At 41.9% G+C, this 21,699-nt stretch overlaps 1 protein-coding gene across 1 annotated transcript; it reads left to right on the plus strand.

Moving 5' to 3' along the window:
* Positions 1–7,954: 7,954 nt before the first annotated feature.
* On the plus strand, positions 7,955–9,620 carry MOS (MOS proto-oncogene, serine/threonine kinase). The gene has a single exon (XM_009570452.2). It carries the CDS (start codon positions 8,555–8,557, stop codon positions 9,599–9,601), a length of 1,047 nt encoding a protein of 348 aa, XP_009568747.2. The 5' UTR covers positions 7,955–8,554; the 3' UTR covers positions 9,602–9,620.
* The last annotated feature ends 12,079 nt before the right edge of the window (positions 9,621–21,699 follow it).

A 21,699-nucleotide genomic window follows, 5' to 3' on the forward strand; every position in this document is an offset into this window, starting at 1 on the left:
CTTATGCCTGGCATTTCAATAGAAAATCTTGATCTGCATGTTTGGGATTACAGTAAGTAATTACAACCAGTTTTGCTGCGTGTAGTTATTCTGAGTTTGAAAAGGTATAACTGTCTTTCTAGTTTATGACTCGTAAAATGTCAGTTTTTCAGAAAATCTTAAAGCATAAATGTCTGCGTTTCATTATTTCACCAAGGAAAAAAAATGGATGATGCTACAGTGTCTGTGAAAAGACAGATCTGAACTGAGGAAGCAATTGAGTTTGCTATCAAATTGCACTTTGAAAAGCTGTGAGACACTGGAAGGTAAGTTTGGGGTTTCTGTAGTGGGATCACTCCTTCAGGAGATGTAGGTGAATGGTTCTCCATGACTTTCAGATGAATGCAATTAATTTACATCAATTGTTACAGTTTGTAGGATAAACCGTAAGGGTGTGGCATGTGCTGGGCATAGTATGTGGGTTATCTCTCTCAAATATTTCCAGGAGAAACTCCGTTGCATTGATCCCATAGGTCTCCCATCTGCCTGTGACACTGCCGGAGAAGTCTGACTGTAGTGCATGGAGGGAAGAGGTGCTATGCAGCCAGACAAGCAGCCTGCTCACAACTGCGAAAAGTTGCCTCTCTGCTCATTCCACACAGTTGTTCCCTAGTATAGACCGGTTGCCAGGAAAGTAAAAAGACTAGCATTTCACGTTTCATTGCTTTTTGGAACATATTTTGTTAACATCCGCAGCATTGTCTGTGTTTTCCTGCTTTTGGGTTCCTCTCTTTTCCAAGTCTTGACTTTTTAGATTTCTTGCTGTAACACAATCCAAAAGAAATGATTGTTACAGAGAGTTGTTGGCTTTCGCTTTCTCTGTACGCAGACGTTTTTCCTTTCTTGTGATTCCTACCCCTCTCCTCTGAGCTGGCTTACCACTTCTGTGTCACAAGTTTCTAACTTGCTTGAGAGAGTTGGCCTTGCTATATTGAGAGCCAAAAGCTCTACAGATACTCTACGGTACGAAATACTCTGCAAAGCCATTTATTCGCACCCCCAAGAGAAAACCACCCCAATGCGTCGCTATCACAGCTGGTCTCACCCACCATTATGGATTTAACATGTCCTCCTTCTAAACGGACAAAGTCTAGAAACTCTCAGCCTCTGTAATAACTGTGATGTGATTGCAAGGATGTCTACATTACATCCAGGGATCTCTTGGTGCAGTCCCTCCAGAGCTTTCCTTGTTAAATTCAGAGCCACAGACTTTCCCTTCTCCCTCTTTCCTCTAACCACCCCTTTCCAAAACTTGCAGAAGAAAGTACAGGAAAATGGTCCTGCAGTATCCCCTATACCTGATCTTGCTGTCCTCCAGGAGTGGAAGAGAAAGACAATTCTGTTTTCCCCTGTCACTCTCCTCCTTTTCCTTCGCACATATAAGCATGCGCTAGCACAAAGATTCGTTTTTTTGACAGAGAAACCCAAAACTGATGCAGAGCTGCTGCTGGACTAGCAAGAACCGAGGAACTCCGAGCGGCTTCCCTGCTTTGCAAATCAAAACATTGTATTAAATCTGATAGAAATTAAGTTTTCCAAAGTGGCAGTTACTGTAGTTGGCACAGCAAGGGTTGGCAATCACAAAGAGGCAGCAAGTAGCGCAAGATAAGCTCTATTACAAAATGTAGTCTGTGCTTAAATGTTTGAGAAGTGTATTGGAGGATTAACTGCTGCTTATCAGGATGAGCTCGGGCCCTTGGCAAATAAACAGCAATGCTGTTATTTCTGTGTTTTGAGCCACAGTGGAGATGGTGGTGTTGAAAATGACAGACCCCAGCAGTACATGAAGTTTGAAGTTCCTGCTTGCTTGATATATCCCAGGTAATTCAGTATACACTTTCTCAACTCTTAATAAAGATCTAACATCTTGCCCAGTATTTTTATTTTTATATAACTATATTTATTTGTTGTAATGGTCTGTGTGTCCTTAAGAACTGAACATTTTCAGAGAAATACGTATTTAAAAAAACACAATTAGCAGTTGTGTTCTTCATTGTCATCATAATCCCACAACCTTGTCTCCTTTGGGGACATTTGTGTCATAAAATCACCAGCTACAAAGTTAGTTTGCCTCAGCGGGGACTGGAGCGACATCAGCTATCAGCTGAGCACTCTGAAAACAGGATTATAGTAATGCACACTGTAGCTGGGGTGGAAATGATTTACATTGATCCTTGATAGTTTGCCCGTGGCACTGATTTTCCCCGTTGCACTGAACTACAATGTATAAAGAAGAAGAAGAATGGTTTAGTGTCATTTTCTTATAAATCATTTAGATCTCTGCTTGCTGTGTGTAAAATAATGTTGAGAACCTGAATAGTCAGTTTATGAAAATCAGTACATTGCTTAAGCTTTTCTGTGTGTTTGTGTGTGTGTGCGTGTATATATGTATGTGTACACATATGTGTGTATGGGCGGATAGCAATCAAACCTGGAAAAGTCAAGAAATTAGCTTTATTTTGGTTTTGTTTACTTCAGGAAATTTAAGTCTAAAGTATTTGTGCTTTACAAGTCCAAAATGAATTATGCAGTTTGTAAAAGTATCGCCTAGTTAACACAGCGTGTGGTTTCCCAGGCAAGTTGGAAGAGTTTCTTCTAAATACTTGATTAATCTATGAGAGACAGCAATTTATCTGTGGGGCGCACAGCCTCCTGAGGGGAAGGTGTTTGTCAGCTCTCCTTGTGTAGTGTTAGATAGAGCAGAAGAATTGTGTAGGCTGTGCCTCTGAAATGAAGTTCGACTCTGGCTTATTGCCTTTGTCTTAAATTGTTATGCACATGGTCATGGGCAGATCTTTACGTTCCTTCCCAAATGCTTACATTGAAGAAGAAAATAATATACAGACTAATAATATACAGACTAATAATATACAGACTATATGGTTAAGGGGACATGCCATGAATGAGCAACATCTCAGCTCTAACATAGGAATATCAAATATAAAACACTAATGACAAATAAACATAGCCTAAACCTCCAAACTCACTGAAGTCTGTCCTCACCTAAACATGGTTTCCTCTTTGTCAGTGCCTGGCTCCTTATACCAGTAAAGCACAAGACTGCCCCATAGTTTATGTGCTCTGTTCAGCTTAGGCATATTTTATTTCTGCAGTATTTTTACAAGCATCTTATTCGCTGATCCAAATGGTGTAGCAACGTACTGGAGCTGCGTGACCCATTTTGATCAGGCAGGTGTCATACCCTATAATTTAGGGCAAGCTCTGATCATTTGCAGTGGTCCACCAGAGCTCCCAGGTGTTCATTTCAGAGCCACTGAATTTGGCCGATCCTCTTCCCTCTTCCCTCACATCTGTGAGGATGTGGTGCTTAGAGGGAGCCCCCGTGTTGTGTTACAGAGCCATGGGGCTGAGCATTATCTGCGTTAATGGGATTGTGCGAACTGCGGGGAGATTCTGACCCTGTTATACTTCAGTCCTAGGCATCGGCATTAAACCTACCGTACCCGGAAAGACACTGTGACCAAGCAGTGGAACAGCACTAATGTTATCCCCTGGGCCCTTTGCTGTAGGCAATTCTTTTTTCTCCTTAAAGCATTGGGGCTGGCTTCTAAGTCCTCAAGCAACAAATCTCAAATTCCACCATTACTTTTTGTCATCTACCCGTGGCCCAGCAAAGGTAGCTTTGCTCCAGGGGCAAGACTGCAAAACCAGTTTTGGACAATTTGGCTGAATATATGGCATGAAGGCGCCGTATATATACATGAGTATACAGCGTGGAGGCATATGGCAGCAGTAAAACTGGCAGCATAGGTACCCGTCTTGGCACAGCCAGAAAGTATTGCTATAGGTTGGAGCCTGTATTTCACATTTTATTATCTTTATCCCTAAATTTAGATTAGTCTTGGCATGTCTCAAGGTGCTCTTTTAATATTGTGATGTTAATCTATAGGTCCAGCAGGTCCCAGGCTGTTGTCCTTGATTCACTGGTGGTCACCAAGGCCTCAGTAAATTAGTTGTGAAACCTCACCTGGCGTGCTAGTGCCTTTAGTTAAAACCTCAGTGCTTTCAGGTAAGGCGAGCCTTTGCTTCCTGCACTTGAACACATCGAGTAGCCTTACTGGGAAGGAAAAGAGCATCAAGCAGCTGTTTGGCAAAGTGTGTTTGAAATTTGGTCTTATTTATAAACTAGGGTTTAACCTTTTAAAATGTTTATTATTACTACATCTCTGTTCCAGAGGTCAGCTGTAAAATAGCATCACAGTTCTTGCAGATGTCCTTGTTCTTTGCATTTGGGTTTACCTCTGCCTGCTTTAATGAAAACTTGCTAATATTTGCTCTTCCAAGTTGTGAGTTGTCTCACCAAAACAACCAAACTCTACAACATGAACTGGATTCATTTTTGGCTTGTGCTTGTAGTTAAAATTGTTCATCAGTGACCTGTTTTCTGAGCAAGCCTGGCTATGGAATGGCTTCAAATAATATTGCTTACACCTGTGCAATTCATCATATCACAACTGCTCTCAGTCAACTCTGAGAATCATCTGAGGTCTGTAAGGTGTGAAACTGAAATACTATGTGTAAAGAAGACTATATGTTCATCACCAAGTCCTCAACTGAGAACACAGGGATTGACAGTAAATGGGCAAAAAAGAAAACTTTGATTTGAAGCTGGGAAGAAAACATCTCAGAAATCACTAAAGCGCAGACAAAAGAATCATCTTCTTTGAAAGTAAGACTGTAATTTAAGTACTTAAGAGATAAATTTGACTCCTTTAGCAAGATGATAAAGTAATTTAGTAGAAAGACAATGCAACCCCTATACAGTAAAGCAATTCTTAGAAGCCACTGGACAGCCAGGCCTTTAAGGGTTTGTTACATGGTACATCAACCAAATGCACAAAGGGATAAATCACTGACAATAAGCATAAGTACACACTCTTAAACTCCCTCAAATAAGTTCCAATCCCCAGTTCTGTCTTTTTCCTGTCTTAGACAAAACTTTGATTTTGATCAAGGTGCCTCGCTGGTGTGATTCTTACCAGCCAAACTGTGTTTTGAATGTACTTTCTATTGCGCCAGGTTACATCCATATCAGTCCTTTAAGGCACTTTGTATTAGGGCTGACTTCTGTCCAGCAACTCAACAAACAGCGGTAATAACTATCAGTAATGGCAAACAAAGAGTTTCAATATTCCTGATATACAAGTGAAAAATAAACGGGTGAAGTGAGCGAGACTGATTCTGTATTCTTTCTCAGCTGGAAGAACAGGTGAAGTTGGGCAGTTGTAGCAGCATTGGATGCGGAGGCAAGTTTTGCTTGTAGAAATACAACACACAAGCTTGGAACAAAACCGTTGCTGCTACAAGTCATGGTAGCTGTGATGCTAGCACCCCTTGGGGTGCAGACTCTGTTTCCTTGTCGCTTTTTCCTGTTGCATTTTCTGCTGATGACTTCTGGTTCATACAGCTCCTGTCTTGCTTGAGAAAATAGCGGTGAGACGGGAACGGTGCGGTCGGAGGCTGCTGTGGGTGCTCAGTGCCATGCTGTGGGTGACTGGGGAAGGCTGGCCGGGAGCGATGGGGCATCTTATAGCCAGCAACTCAGCTGCCCTCCAAAACCGGGTACCCAGGCCATGCCGTGGCTCCCTCCTCAGGCAATGCTGGAGCTAAAGGGGGCTGTGACGTGTGGCAGAGACATCCTACAGCAGTTGTGTCACTGGGACGAGTCATCAATGAATTACAGGGAAATGACATTAAGAATAAAAGCCTGCTTGCTTTTAAATCTGCTTTAATCGTGTTCATGTTGAAAGACACTGGATGTCCCCCTTGCTCCAATCCTCAGCAGTCCGCTTGAGTCAGGACAGTAAGTTATATCAGTCTGTCTAGATCCCAGAATATGCCCCTCTTCCTCTTCGAAAGTTCACTGTATTCCTCAAGAATAATACAACATGCGTGTCATTATAGAGGTGAAACAAAGGTTTTTAGCAGAAAAGGGTAATAAGAAAGTTACCTAAACAGGGGCAACTGGAAGAGGGATTGGGCAGGGGCAGGGGGTGGAGGGTGGCATGGAGTTTGAAAAACATAGTATGGAAGAACTGGAATATCATTGCAGGTGGTAGTTCAAACAAAGACATTTGAAAACAGTCCTAATCCTGTTTTGTGAACTTGATTTTAGTGCTGTGTTCTGCGGCATTCAAGATCTCCAGATATTCTCCCATAATTGTCAGCTTAGCAGGTCTTCTCTCAGACCACACATCTTTATACGTGTTCCTCTCTGTCAACCATCTTTCTTTTTGAACCTTTTCTGCCACCTTAACCTGGTGAAAACAGGTTGTAATAAGTGCACTTCTTCCTGGAGAATTCATAGCGGAGATTGCTTCTCTGCTGCTTTTATATACTATAGGGCACAGAAGCCCATGCAAGAATTTAGAGACCTTAACAGCACTCAGAAAATTGGCATAAAACATCCTTATTCTCTCCAGCATAGTATCTGCTGGCTGCAACTTTTCATTTCCATCACAACTCACCTGCCTAGAAAATATTCTCTACAAAGATTGAAGACTTGTGCATACAAGCATAAAAGCATAGTGCTGCTCAGAAAAGGAGTGTAAAACACCCGTTATCTCCACATCTTACTTCATTGACTATTTAAAACTACACTAAAGCTCCTTTGGTCTTTCCCCAACCCCCAAAACATCCCTGTGTAACTGATGTCAAAGCAGCACATCAAGCCAGAGAGCTGCCCCTAGGAGAAGGTGGAAGCAGCAGGGGATTGCCTGACTGCCTTGTGCTTCACAACACAAAGCTTGCGGAGTGTGATAGCACCAGACAGCACCAGTCCAGGGGCCTTTTGTACCATTGGAGTCCCTTCTTCGAGGGGCAAGGAAGGAGGAGCCTTGTGTTGTCAGCCCCTAGGGACTGTCCCACCCAGAGCCACTGAGAGGCCCTCTGCCGTCCCTAACTGCATTCTCACTTGTTAACAACTCCTATAATGCTTATTATCACCTATTTACCTAGTTCTTCCCTGACCTGTTTCATGCTGGCAGTTGACAACCCAAATTCCCCATTCTCATTCATCTCTGGTCCAAGCTTGCCTCCCTGTGAATTGTGATGGCAAATTTCTCCTTATAGTCTTAAGTCTCAGTACTGGGGAGGAACTCTGTTGCTGATTCACTTCCGAGTGATGCCTTTGAAACCCACTGGCTGAGCTGATCTAGAGTTCAAGTAGGATCAAAGACGTCTTTGGGACATTAGGTTTGTCTGTTGAGGTGAATAAATGAATCCTTCTCAAGGGGGACAACACTCCAGTTCTGCTTGTACGTGTTCTGAGCCCCCCGAAACCTCCCTCAGAGCATCTATGCTGCGTCTTACTCATACAGAGAAGCAAAACACCGTGAAAACTCTGCAGGAACTGCCTGCAGAGCCCGTGTTGCCTAGAGGGAAGCTCTGAAGAAACAAGCACTGCCAGTCTTTGAAGTCCCATGGCTGGATCTGTATTGGCAAAACTGATATCCAGAGCAAGGTTATGAAGGGCAAGAAGGTGGGAAATGGGGACTAAGCTTTCCAAGATATTTATCAACATATACAGAAAGATACTGGAATATTCAAAAGCACTTAGATGTTTAGGTCCCAAAAAGGTGTTCTGATGCATAGGCAGTACAGCAGGTACCAAACACCAAGGCAGTTAGCATGAGCACTCTGAATATGTACAAGCACGGTCAAAAGAGCAAAAGCCCCTCTGAAAAAACACTGAGACCAGCAAGGCAAAATTATATTTGTTTGACTTCTGCCAGAACATCTCTGTAAATTTAGCAAAGTTTGCTAAGGAGGATCCAGAAATAAAACACACACCTGTAGTAACTGCATGGGGTGGGAACTGCATGGGAAGATGACAAAACATTTATGTGTAATTCTCTCTACTACGTCCAATGGATGATAGAGAACAATCATTTGTCTTTATGCTGTTCAGGTTTCTGTCCTGTATGGGCAGAGTTGAGCAGCCAAACCCATCCCAGTCTCAGTCATGTCTCAGTCATGTTTAAGTGGCAGGTTTCTACAAATGCACTTTTACATTTAGTTATGCCTGCCATATCCTCATCAAAAGCTGACACCATTTCAGCTGCTTCGTCTAGCAATGACTATGAGCTGTTTAATGCATCTGACGCTGATCATTCCTGCCTGCAGCCACAGTGAAATGTATTCACCAATCACTGTTTTATTTACTCCCAAAGCATTTTGCCAGAGGCATTCAGTAGGCAGAGCATCTTTTTTTTCTCTTGATATTAGAAATTATGTTAAATACATGCGAGTTAATATCTTTTTAAATCCATTTGCCTTAACTTTCTAGAGATTTACTTCAGAGTTGGAGAAGAGTGTTTGCAGGTGAGCCTGATTGGATTCAGCTAGTAGTGACAGATGCAGTTCATTTGGGGGTGGGAAGGTGAATGGTGAAGAGAGGATAAAAGGCTTTGGAAGCCACTGTAGAGTCCTTTCTGTTAGGGAAACTTTCCAGTCTTCTGTCTTAGTGACTGCCTGTTGTTTTTCCTATCTTATTATGCCCTCACCCATTCCTCTTAATTGTTTTCTTCCTTTGGAGTTTTCCTCATCTGTGGATTTGCGACCCTGCAGCAGCCCCTTAGTTATCCCTGGTAAAGACAGCAAAAACTTTCTGGGTGAAACTGCTTCAGTCAGGACTCGCCGTTTGCCTCCACGCCTGGCCTGGTGCTCCATTGACTGGGATCAGCTCTGTCTCCTGCAGCCCCTCGGCTCTGGTGGCTTTGGTTCTGTCTACAAAGCTACTTACCATGGTGCAACTGTGGCTGTGAAGCAGGTGAAGAACAGCAGCAAAAACCGACTGGCATCACGACAGAGTTTCTGGGCTGAGCTGAACGTCGCCTGGTTACAGCATGATAACGTGGTACGTGTGGTGGCTGCCAGCACGTGTGCCCCAGCCAGCCAGAACAGCCTGGGCACCATCATTATGGAGTACGTGGGCAACATCACCCTGCACCATGTAATTTATGGTACTAGCAACGCCTGGAGACAGGGTGAGGATGATGGAGGATGTGGAAGAAAGACCTTGAGCATGGAAGAGACTGTGTGCTACTCTTGTGACATTATGACTGGCTTAGACTTTCTTCACTCACAGGGCATTGTGCACTTGGACCTGAAGCCTGCAAATGTCTTTATTACTGAGCAGGGAGCATGCAAGATTGGAGACTTCGGGTGCTCCCAGAAACTGGAGGAGGGCTTGTCCCAGAGTCTTCATGTTTGCCAGCAAGGGGGCACTTACACACACCGTGCCCCTGAGCTCCTCAAGGGAGAGAGGGTCACTGCCAAAGCGGACATCTACTCATTTGCTATCACCCTCTGGCAAATCATCATGCGAGAGCAGCCCTACCAGGGTGAGCGGCAGCACGTGCTCTACGCTGTGGTAGCCTATAATTTACGCCCTTCGCTGGCTGCTGCCGTTTTCCACGAGTCACCGGTGGGCCAGAGACTCCAGAGCATTATTAGCTGCTGTTGGAAGGCCAACGTAGAGGAGCGCCCGAGTGCAGCCCAGCTGCTTCCCAGCCTCAGGGCCCTCAGGGAGAGCCTCTAGGAAAACTCGGAATTCTTACTGTTTCTTTTATTACTGACTTCTCTTTCCCTTTGCCTTTCTCTGAACATAATGAATTTAGCCCCTGTGTGTTCTAAAGGCTTTGTTGCTGGTTTTTATATTTAAAAAAAAAAAAAGAAACTGCTTTGTTATTAGAAGACTGTAAATAGAGATTTAACAAAAGTGGGGTTTTGGTTTTTACCGTGGGAGGGGATGGAGGCAAGGATTAAGACGTTGGCAAATACGACTTTTTCTGGTCAACCTGTTATGTGCTGCTGTGCTTGGGGAAAAAATGGAGAATGTGATGTGCAGGAAAACAGTTGTTTTCAAATAAGTGAAGTACTAAAAAGGGCTGCTTTTGAAAGGTTCTTAGTACATAATACCTTTTGGTATTTCCAAAATGTCAGATATGAGTAGGTGTTTACACTAGCTAGGTTTATGTATTTGAGCTTTTCCTCTTCATTTAGTAAGGAATGAGTGTGCATCGCTAAAAAAATAGTGTCAGGAGTTTCTTCTTATTCTTAGATGGTCATAATTTTAGGAAGAATACTGTTTATGAAATGGAAAGCGTGAACTACCTGATCTCCCCATTGAAATAAGGAACCTTTTTGTCAGTCTAAGAGTAAGAAAATACATTAACAACCTGTGCTTTTATAAGACCTCCATGCTACCAGGTGTGTTAGCTGTAACTTGCTAGCTGGTATATTGTAAACTTTAGTATTTGAAGTATTATGAAAGCATCTCATGTGGAATAGAGCGCGCTCTGATTTTGGAGGTACAGGAGGCCTTTAAAAAAAAAAAAGGGAAAACATGATGAACGCAGCTGTATAGATACAAAACCCTCCTAAATCAGGGTAAGGTGGGGTTACTCACTCTTTGTAATGCATGAGTCAGTATTAGACAAGATGCTGTAAGTACTGAAAAGGAAAATAGCTTAAAGTAGTAATAATGATACTCTGACAGTGCTCAAAGCGCACACTACTGAATTGCCCTCTGCGCTGGTTGTCTTATCCACGGTCTTTCTTGGTCTGGTTATATCGTGTCTGGGAGAGGAAGTGCTGTAGGCAATGCTGAAGACAGATTTCTGATCCCTTATTATAAGAACAGGTAATTACAGATCTGTCGATCTCAACCCTTATCTGGAACTACAAAGATCCAACATCCAACTGCTGTAGCTGATACTGCCATTCTGCTCAAAGACTCGGCTTCTTTTTAAGACGAGAAAGAGAGTGATGTTTCTGTGAAATTGTTACTCTTATTTCCCCTTCTTTCCCCTTTCCATTCTGGAAAAAAATCCCAAGGGAATTTAGCCAGTTTCTTGATTTCTGACACGCATCTGTTCTTAGCCCTGTGAAATCCTGGAAATGAGCAACTATGTGAATTTGAGGTGATTATGTAGGTCTTTGGTATTTGGGTTGGTCATTGAAATCAATGGTTTATAAAGCAGATCTAAGCTTAACTATTTCTTGCTCTTCTGTCCCCTTTAAGTGGAACTGTAAAATGCCAGCTGAAATCAAAAGAGTTAAGGTAAATTCTGGAATAGATTTTCTGTGTTTTCTCTGTCAAAATAATTATGCTATAGAGCTGTAACTCAGGGTTTTTTTCATGTTGTATAACTTCTTTTAATAAACAAATATCCTATAAAAGTTATCATAATAAACCAGTTAGCTTTTAAAATGGTTAGCTGAGGGCATGTAAGATAAAATGTTGGATAAAGCCATTGGCATGCCTCACCTTAATATTAAGCCTTACATTAGAAATCTTTCTCTAGTCCTGAAAAGAATATAATAAAAAATGGAATTAAAGTTTTTCAGTTGTTCTTGGTACTTACGTGTTGTATTTATTTTGCCAATCTAGGTAGCTTGTTTCTTAAATTGCCAGAAACTTGATACTTTGTGCTTAATGATACTTTAGTGTCAATAAGGGCTACTTGAGTCTATGAAAAATCAAGCACCCCTCAAACTCTCTGTTATACTTAACAGAAGAATACTGGATGGCGAAGAGCTACTCTTGAAGCGTAATCAGCTCTGCAGATGTCTGTCAATTTTACTGGATACCCTTTGCAGAGGGAGTGAGAACTCTGCGGAGCACTCAATATGTAGGCTCTACATAATCTGCTGTCATAATGATCTCTAGTTTTGAGATTTGATCAAATATCCAAGATTTGATTTGCTTCTTTTTGATTGCTAATGAGCTTTGAGTTAATACTAATCAAGAAACATCTCAGACCTGGTAGCTCAGAATCCATGGTTCCATGTGATGGGGATTATTTTGCCTGTTTGCCTCACTTCACATCAATCTACTCTGAATTTCCTTAAAGGGTAGTTGGCCTTTGCACTCCATGTCCTAAATAACTCCATCATCAACAAATTTATCTTACAGCTCCTCTTGCACATCATTTATGAATGTGCTGAGCAGCACAGAACCCTGTGAAATACCAATAGGCACTTTGTTTAGTTGAGATAACATACACTTTTACCCTCTGCTTCTATCTTTTGGCTTATCAAGACCAGGATTTTCTCTCCTAAACATGGCTACTTAGTGCCTTCAAAAAGTCTGCAGTGAAGGATTTTTTTTTTAATACTTTCAGAAACCCAAAGGAAACATTCCTTATCTGCATGCTATTGGTGCTCCTAAAGAATTCCAATACAATTCTACGCAATTGTGAAGCACAGCTCTGTTCAACCAAAACAATATTGACTCCTCCTAAACAAATCATATCTGTCTGTTAATTCCTTTAATATGGCATCTGCTAATGCATCTTGAACAGATGTCGGTCAGGTAATTAGGAAAGTTATTTCTTAAAGACTACCATGGGAAGTCTTGGAGAGAAGAGGGGCCCATGACATCAGAGGCACTGGTTGATTTTTGAGTATTGCTCAAGATTGGTCCAACCTAATGAGCAGGAAATCAAGCAAAGGCCTCCAAGCTGATTCTGATTAAACTTAAACATAAAAAATAAACAATGAAGAGTTGAGACACCAATAGGATGTCTAGAGCAAGGAAGACTTACTGTTGGTAGAGAAAGGATCAGGTTAGGGAACATTCAAGTAAACAAGGTGTAGATGAGTTCATGTGAACTGCTGGGATGCACTCGCAAATGCTGATGAAGCTTGCTGATGTCATTGTGCAGCCACTCAATTACCTTTAGAAGGTCATGGTGGTCAGGAGAGATTCCTGAGGATGGGAAGAAAGCAAACCTAACTCCTACCTGCAGGATGGCCAAAAGGGAGGATCTGGAAAACTACAAGCCAGACAACTTCAACTAAATCCCTGGGAAAGTGGTGGAACAAATAATTCTGGAAACCATTGCCAAACATACAAAGGACAAAAAGGTGATCAGGAGTAGTCATCATGGATTTATGAAGAGGAGATCATGCCTAACCAACCTGGCAGCCTTCTGCAATGAGATTACTGGCTACTGGATGCGGGGAGGGCAGTGGCCATTGCTTATCTTGACCTTAGTGAGGTTTTTGGCACTGTTTCCCATTACATCCTTATAGAGACGCTGTTGAAGTACAGGCTCGATCGTGAAAACTTAAAACTAGCTAAGGTGCTGGGCTGAAAGTGTGAAAGTATTGTGATCAGTAGCATGCAGTTGAGCAGGAGATTAGTCACTACTGGTACAGCCCAGAGATCAATAGTGGGCCCAGTACAGACTAACCTCTCCATTAATGGCCTGTATGATGGGACAAGGTGGATCTTCAGTATGTTTGCAGATGATACAGACCTGGATGGAGTGGTCACTACCTCAGATGATTGTGCTCGTTTTCAAAGACCTTACCAAGATGGAGAAATCTGCTGATGTGAATTAATGCTGGGAACTAGATAATAAAGTCCAGCATCTGGTGGAGGAAAACTGCATGCACCAGTACAGGCTGGGGGCTGACCAGCAGACACCAAGCTGAGCATGAGCTAGTAATGGCACCTTTGCCTCCAAGGCAGCCAAAAGCATCAGAGGGTGCTCTTCCAAATTATTGCTAGAAGACATTATTCCTCTCTGTTCTCTCAGCGCTGGTGAGACACATCTGGAGCGCTGTGGCCAGCCTAGAACTCTGCCAGAACAAAACAGGAATGGGTGTCCTGGACCAACAGTGCAGCCAAGGGCCATTTTGCTGATTAGAGGATTGGAACCTCTGCGTGAGGAGACTCTTGAGAGTCAAGGCTGTTCAGCCTGGAAAGAGAGGCCTCAGGGGGATGCTATCAGTTTTTATAAATACTGATGGGAGGCAGTAAAGATGGAGCTAGTCTCTTCTCAGTGGTGGCCAGTGAGAGGAAAAGATGCAATGGACACAAACTGAAGGACAGGAAACTCAATTTAAATGCAAGAGAAAACATTTTTACTGTGAGGATGACCAAACACTGGAATAGGTTGCTCAGAGAGGCTGGGGAGTCTTCATCTTTGGAGATATTCAGAGCCCAGCTGGACACAGTACGGAGCAAGCTGCTCTAGTCAACCCTGCTCTGAGCAGGTGGTCAGACTAGACATTCTCCAGAGGTTCCTTCCAACCACAAAAGTTCTGCAATTATAAAAACATTTATAGATGCTTGAATTTCAGGCAGCTCTTGAGTTCTCCTACAAAAATGTTTCTAGTATGAGCCTATTCTGTGTTTCCTCCAGGAACAACACACATGCAAAGAACACACTGATTTTTTGCAATGGCTTTGTTGTCTTGTGGGGGGAGTCAGATTTCAACGTGTTTTTTTTGTTTTGATTTGATTTTTCTTTTTAAAATCTGACATCAGTAGATCTGTCAGAGAGATTTGACTGATTTCTTGTTCTTGATATTCTGAAAATTATAAATTGTGGATTTTATGTTAGTTCCTTACTTTTCTTTCCATCTGTTTTTATATTTAATCCACCAGAGTTTTATCCTTTCCGTTTTCTTCATCTGGACACAGCTTCAGGTTTTTAAAAGATGCTTTCTTGCTTGTAAAGCTGGCATAAAATCTAATGAGCGTACCTGCACATTGCTCTTTAACTTTGTCACACTTGCGTACCTCCGTATAAAATGTTAGCAGAAGGCACATGATGCTAGCAGAACAGATGTAGACAATGGTATTACAACTCTGATGGGATTCTGTTCATCCAAATTTTTCACTGTCTTTCTAGAAACTGGTTTTGTTCATTATCTCTCCTTCCCCATCCCTACACATACAGCACAGTTCCAGATGGTTAGCAAGACACGGTTTTAAGTAAGGCTAAACCTTTAGGACTACTCACACCTAGTTTATTCTCTTCATTCCTGGAACTGATCACCAGCATTTTGACCAGCCTAAACTGATGATCTATTGAAAGCCTGGAAAAAGTGCTATAACTGGGTAATTGTAGTTTATCAACATCTTGCTATGCTTCCTGAGCCTGAAAGACGTGTGAAGCCAGTGCTGAAGTTCCTTTGTGTGGTTGCTCCAATCACCCAGCCAAACAAATATAAAAAAGGACATCAATTTTTCTTCCTGTGGACTAAATGCCTTGGCAGGGTATACATAAAAGCATGATGAGCGTGAAAGGCTGAACTAGCATTCATGTCCTGGTTGGCTCTGTAGGTTCAGCCAATTTAGCAGTATGGGATCCAGTATTGCACAAATTCAGATCCCGCATCATCAGTGTAAGTCTGGGCACAGTGATACTGTAATATGCCTTTGGGTTGTGCCCTCCAGCCCTCTGCCAGCCAGGTATGCTCTGTTCAGGGCACGAGTTATCTGATGCTAAGAACAGGCTGGACATCCTCAAATAAGAGCAACAATGCATCTTGGCCATGCTCTTAGGAAGGAACAAAGCCCATTTGTCCCAACTGGTAAATGTCAGATATCTCACGTCTTGTCATCAACCAAGTTCCATAGCTTGATATAATTACTTTTCTTGGAAACAAAACTGCTCTTTTGGTTTGGTTTTCGGTGGTGGTTTGCTTTGTTGGGTTTTTCTAATAGCAGCAACTCAAATGCCATTTCTGGCACCTTGGGAAGGTGCGTCATAGTGTCCATTTTCTCAAAATGAGCTGTTTTCTTTGTTCAGACAGGGGGAAGAGTGGCTGGAGAGCTGCACGGAAGAGAAGGACCTGAGGGTGCTGGTTGACAGCCGACTGAACATGAGCCAGCAGTGTGCCCAGGTGGCCAAGAAGGCCAATGGCATCTTGGCTTGTATCAGAAATGGGGTCACCAGCAGGTCCAGGGAGGTTATTCTCCCTCTGTACTCGGCACTGGTGAGACCGCACCTCAAATACTGTGTTCATTTCTGGACCCCTCACCACAAGAAGGATCTTGAGGCTCTGGAGCGTGTCCAGAGAAGAGCAACGAAGCTGGTGAAGGGGGTGGAGAACAAGTCTTATGAGGAGCGGCTGAGAGAGCTGGGGTTGTTTAGCCTGGAGAAGAGGAGGCTGAGGGGAGACCTTATTACTCTCTACAACTACCTAAAAGGAGGTTGTGGAGAGGAGGGAGCTGGCCTCTTCTCCCAAGTGACAGGGGACAGGACAAGAGGGAATGGCCTGAAGCTCCGCCAGGGGAGGTTCAGGTTGGATATCAGAAAAAAATTCTCCACAGAAAGAGTCATTGGGCACTGGAATAGGCTGCCCAGGGAGGTGGTCGAGTCGCCTTCCCTGGAGGTGTTTAAGGAACGGGTGGATGAAGTGCTGAGGGACATGGTTTAGGGAGTGTTAGGAATGGTTGGACTCGATGATCCAGTGGGTCCTTTCCAACCTGGTGATTCTGTGATTCGTTTTATGTTCCCTGTTTATAAGATGCACAAGTTGCCTTTCAGGCTTCCAGTTCAGCAGCATTGAGAGCTAACTATTCAAAATGGGATGGGTTAGCTCCTGCCTCATAGCGGTCTTGGGTAACTACAGCTAGTTCTCATCAATCTCCAAGTGCCTAATTATGGAATCCGGCTGTATTCACTTATTTCATAATGTCCAAGTAAAGAAGATACTGTAAAGGGCTTGCATTCTCATGTCTAGTCATCAACAGCAGTATCCCTGGACTTATTAACCATAAGAGAGTGTGATACTTTGTGCTTTCTTGGCTATGTAGATACCACTATCTGCTAAGGGAAAGCATGAATTCAACGTTCTAATTCTAGCCTTTCTTTCTTTTCTTTTTTATAAGCAATGGCATCCGCTACCCCAGTCTCCCCCACGTGTCTCCTCTTTTCCCTCAAATGGGCACATGTGCAAAACTTGACAGGACGCAGTTAAGAAAGACATCTTATGTAATTTTATCTAATTCAAACTGAATCCCCAAACGACAGCCAATAGCAGTTAATGCTGAAAGGCTTTAAATCAAAATTAAATTTTTTCATGCTCTTCTTCACAATGAAAAGCAAATTCCGTGTGCTCTCTTGAGTTCTCTGAATGCAACAATTACTTTAGCAGTCAAGAAAGACAAGAAAAGATGGCTAGAAGCATATGCAATTGTAATAAGCAGTTTCTAGGAAGAATGGAAAGAAGGAAAAGGAAAAGCATTCTGTATTACACTTCAGTTACTGTAGCTCTTACTGAAGATTTAGTGTCTTTGGTTCCCAAACAGAAATATCAGCAGACATTTCACAATCAATTAAAAAAAAAAAACCAACCAATTCTGATGCTGCTGTCTTTATTTTGGGGTGGAGTGGGTGGCAGTATTACAGGTAAATGTATTTGATGATTAAGAAAGAAACAGTTCTCTCTTTCTCTTTGACACAGTTTCTGGCTTTCCACTAAACAGGAGTCTGCGGAACCCTGACCCTGGCTTGTTCTGTTGTTTCTCTGTCTTTCTTTAGAGGCTTCTGCTGTGCTCGCTTACTTTATGTTCTTTTTTTTCCCCCTTTTTTTAGGGGTGTTATGCTGTACCTCAGCCCAGAAAGAAAGAGGTAATAACACTACCTTCAATGATAAAAATGCTATATTACTTGGAGGTGTATCCTTATTATGTAAGGTAGGATGGGAAGCATGAAGTAAGTGTGAAGATGTACGCATTGCTTCTGTATTCTGTGTTAAGATAGGTCTGCAGTAAAGCAAAAAAGTGTTTTATAGAGGATACCATAAATATTTGTGCATTCAAAGACACTTAAGTGGATGCTTAGTATCTGATTTGCATATCAATTTTTGCAGCACTAGTATCCGCGTTTATAAACTCATCCACCAGAACAAAGATGAAAATATGGGTAGAAAGTGAATGGTTATTTTCAAAATTAACTGTACTTTGAACATTTTACTTATACTTTATTTTAGCTGTTTATCTGCCGCAAATACCTTAATGCAGTGCTCAAAGAGCCTCTTTCTATGCTTCAGTTAACCCAGCTGCCAAATATTTGTCTGCCCGTCAAATGAAAAGCCTTAAAAGCAGTTAAAGAAGGAAAATGGAACAAAAAAAGTTTACTGGCTTCTGTCCCAGTCTGCCATCAGCTTAGGATGCCATGGGACAATTTGATAGTAGAGGCACCATCCGCCTCTGGACTTCTCCGAGCATGAGGCTGAGTTTTGCTCTCTACCCAGCCTGGAGTTCAATAGCCTGAGTGTTCAGCAGAGCAGGGAGGTGATTGCATTTGCCTTTGCAGGGCACCTGGGATAATAGGGTAATTCATAACTTAATAAATATTCTACTGCACATGTGCCAGGCTACAAAGAGCAAAGTAGGCTGCAAATTGGAAATGTAAATGTCTAGCTCTTCTTAAGTTACTCCCCCGAAAAAAAGGCAGAAGGAAAGCCAGTTTTATTTTAAAGCCATGTATTTTTCTCAACCACTTACTTCAAAAATGGTGAAAGGGTTTTGATTCAGATATGGCACAAGTGAACCTGGCCCCAGAGACAAGTATGGAAAGTTGCACCTGAAGAGAGACAGTAAAAAAGCTGACTGTAAATATGGGAATTGATAGGTTGGGGAAGCTAGATTTTTTAAATAGTAATTAACAGTATATATTTTATGATACAGTAAGTTTAGAGAGCTATCATATACTTCGGCCACATCCTTGTTTCTCTCTTATCTAACAGTTCCATTAAAATGGTTTGCAGATAACACAAAAGCCACACACAAAGCTTTTGATGGAATGTATCATTGCGCTGACACGCCAGCAGATGAATGTCACCCGAATTTCTCTTTGTATAAGAAGTGACAGAACTTCTCCAGACCTCCCTTAAAGCTGTCGATCCTTGTAGAGCTTTTGGGAGTGAAACAACTGCTATTAGATATTTCCTAATTTAAAGGGGAGAAAAAGGATATTCTTAAAATATAATTAATCATTCCTGTCAACAGCTGACTTTCATAGGAAATAAATTTCTGTAATTTTTTAAACAACAGTTTCACACTTGCGTAGTTCATTTCAAAAGTTATGTATTGAATTCCAAACAGCATTTGAAAGTGTCCTAACCATAAAAATAAGCCCTACCTGACCAATCATAGCACGAGTGGTATAAAAGAGCCATTTGCACAGAGAGACAAGGCATGTGGCTGAAGGAATCAACGAGATAAGCCAGAAACAGGGAGAGGGGAGACACCCTCAAAAATGAACCTATTTGCTTCAAGCCTTTCAATCAGTGATAGCTCTCATTGAGAATAAGTTTATGTTGGTACATGAATTTCTGTGTTATATGCTCAGGCTACCTGCCCACTGGACTATCAGGGCCCCGTATGGCTGAAACCAAGGGTCTTAAACTAGTGCTTAAAATTAGTCAAGGCTACTGATTCAGTTCAGAGCAGTCACCCTTAATCACCAGCTTGCAGCACTCTCTTGTTTAGCTAAAAGAGGCAGAGCCTTCCCCTCACTCCAAACCCCCCAAACCCCAACTCTCTTGGTGCATAAAAATGAAAAACTGCCTAATTTAAAATGCTCTGCAAGCCATTACCAGCCCCCAAACAGCCTGTGAGGATTTTTCTTTCTTTTTTTGATGATTGCACTATGTGCTAATTATGGTAATGATGATTAGTGAGTGCTATACTTCAATAATACAAATGATTTAGCAATGTATGTGCACAAGTAATGGTGGATTCTTCATCGGAAAAAAAAAATCTTTTATATACAGAATATTTTAAGAGTGAAAAGGTCAGTTTCTCTATGTCAAACGTGTGTTGAAAGAGGAAAATGAATCCCTAGGTATTAGCATGAGTATTTGTGCCTGCCAGAATGACATGATTGGCTCTACCTCACACCAGGAACATTTCACAAGAGGTTATGAGGAGCAGTTCCTCCTCCAAAGATGTAAGTGACTCTCAAAAAGGAAACACACATATGAAGGGTGCAGGAAGAGGGCCGTTGACAGAACAAAGTACCTGCCAGCTGGTGTCAGAAGCATCTTCCAACACTCATAATTACTGAAAGATTATTTTGTGATATACCTATTGTGTACTTAATAAATGAGATCATAACGCTGAAAAAAATACAATATGAATACAGTATGTCTTGAAATTTTTTCAGGGGTCATGGCTACCACGCTAAAACCCACCTTCTATGTATATCACAATGGTTAATTTTAATTACCTAATTATGGAGTGCTTGACTAAAACCCTCTTAAGTGCTAAAACTCTCTTTTCCTCAGTTTTAACTAGCAGACAGTACTGCTCCTCTTGATCTGCCTCTGGAAAAACCTATTGGTAGAGGTTTCACTGTGCATGGAGGTAGGATTGTTGGAAGTGCAATTGTATGCATCTACATATAGTCACTCTTACAACATTTAAGCAACTCTTGCAGGGGAAAAAGACTTTTTTTATTTTATAGTATTTCCTGAGAGACTAACCAAACCATATACCATATTTGTAACAATGGTGGTGTTTTCAGACGGTGTGAAAGGACTTGTACAAGCCCTGTTTTAATTACAAGCAAAGCAGTAACACCTGCCATATATTTAGTTGAAAGACAAGTTTAATCAACTTGCTGTATTCTCTTGTAAGTTGTTCTCTTACACAGAACTGCTGAGTCTTCTGTGAAATGACATAAAAAACTCTACGGTTGCTGTTCCTGCCCCCCACTGCAACCTCATAATTTCTACATAGTAGGCTGCAGCTGCTGCATTGCCACGTTGGCTTTATAGAGAAGTCAGCAAGCCCTTTGAAACCAAAACTGCTTAATATTTGATGCCTCCTGGATCACTTTCATGTTACGTTGTGGATCCAACCAGCTGTTCTGAACAATCACAGTGTAATGATTTCCTCAGTAGCTATTAATTCCTGTTTCTGAAGCACATCTTAACACCACAGTATCTCCTTTAGTTCCAGGTCCTAAGGTTTATGATATTACTCCTGTTTCTGTCAGGTTTTGAGTAATTTAACTTAGCTAGTTCACACAGGGTCAGGTCACAACAGAAGCTTTACTGAATTGCCTTGAGTCTTTCTTTACAGATGCCAGGGTTGGGAAGGGCATCTCTTCACAAGTCCCACAGAAGTCAGTCTGACACCTGGATGTAATCTAGATAGAGTTGTGAGATGCAACTAATACCCTCCACTAATAGCTTTTTACCATCAAGATGGTGATCCCCCCCTTGCTTTAAATCTCATCATCATATATGGAAAGTTTTTGCTATATTTTCTGCTTGCAAATGTTCATCATCTGAAAACCAGTTGGATCAAGAATACCGCAAAGAGGACTAAACTAATCTTACAGGGATGAGGAAAAACTTCTCAGAAAAACAAAACCCAAACACTGTGCAGCAATGCATTCTATACCAAGGGAATTTTCCCTCTAGTCGTACAGCAGTGTGAGGTCAGGATCATTCCTTAAATTATCCCTGCTCGATGATAGAGAAGCAGCACAAGCACCGTGAAACAATTCCATTCTACTCTGTCTCGCCAAAGAATTAGGTTAGATTTAAACTGGACTTTGGAAGAAAAAAAAAATGTTATCAGTAACTGCATAACTGGGCTCTAAAACAGTAGACAGAGGGTCACGGGCAAAAATATATGTGTATTACATATATTGGTAAACACAACTGCTGTAAAATTACTCAGCTTTTCCTTTCTGAAGGACAGACATCCAACCATGCAAATGCCCTGCTGCTGGTAGCTTCCCATAAAGTTTTTTAAGGAGGCAGACGTAAGGAGCAAAGAAAACTCTCTACTCTTTATTAGCCCAAAACGTACTGTGAGAGTTCACATGCACCAGCACATCATGCTAGTTCCTAAATGGTCTGAGTACAAAG

The sequence above is a fragment of the Cuculus canorus genome, chromosome 2 (assembly GCF_017976375.1).
Source record: "Cuculus canorus isolate bCucCan1 chromosome 2, bCucCan1.pri, whole genome shotgun sequence".
Taxonomy (NCBI): Eukaryota; Metazoa; Chordata; class Aves; order Cuculiformes; family Cuculidae; genus Cuculus; species Cuculus canorus.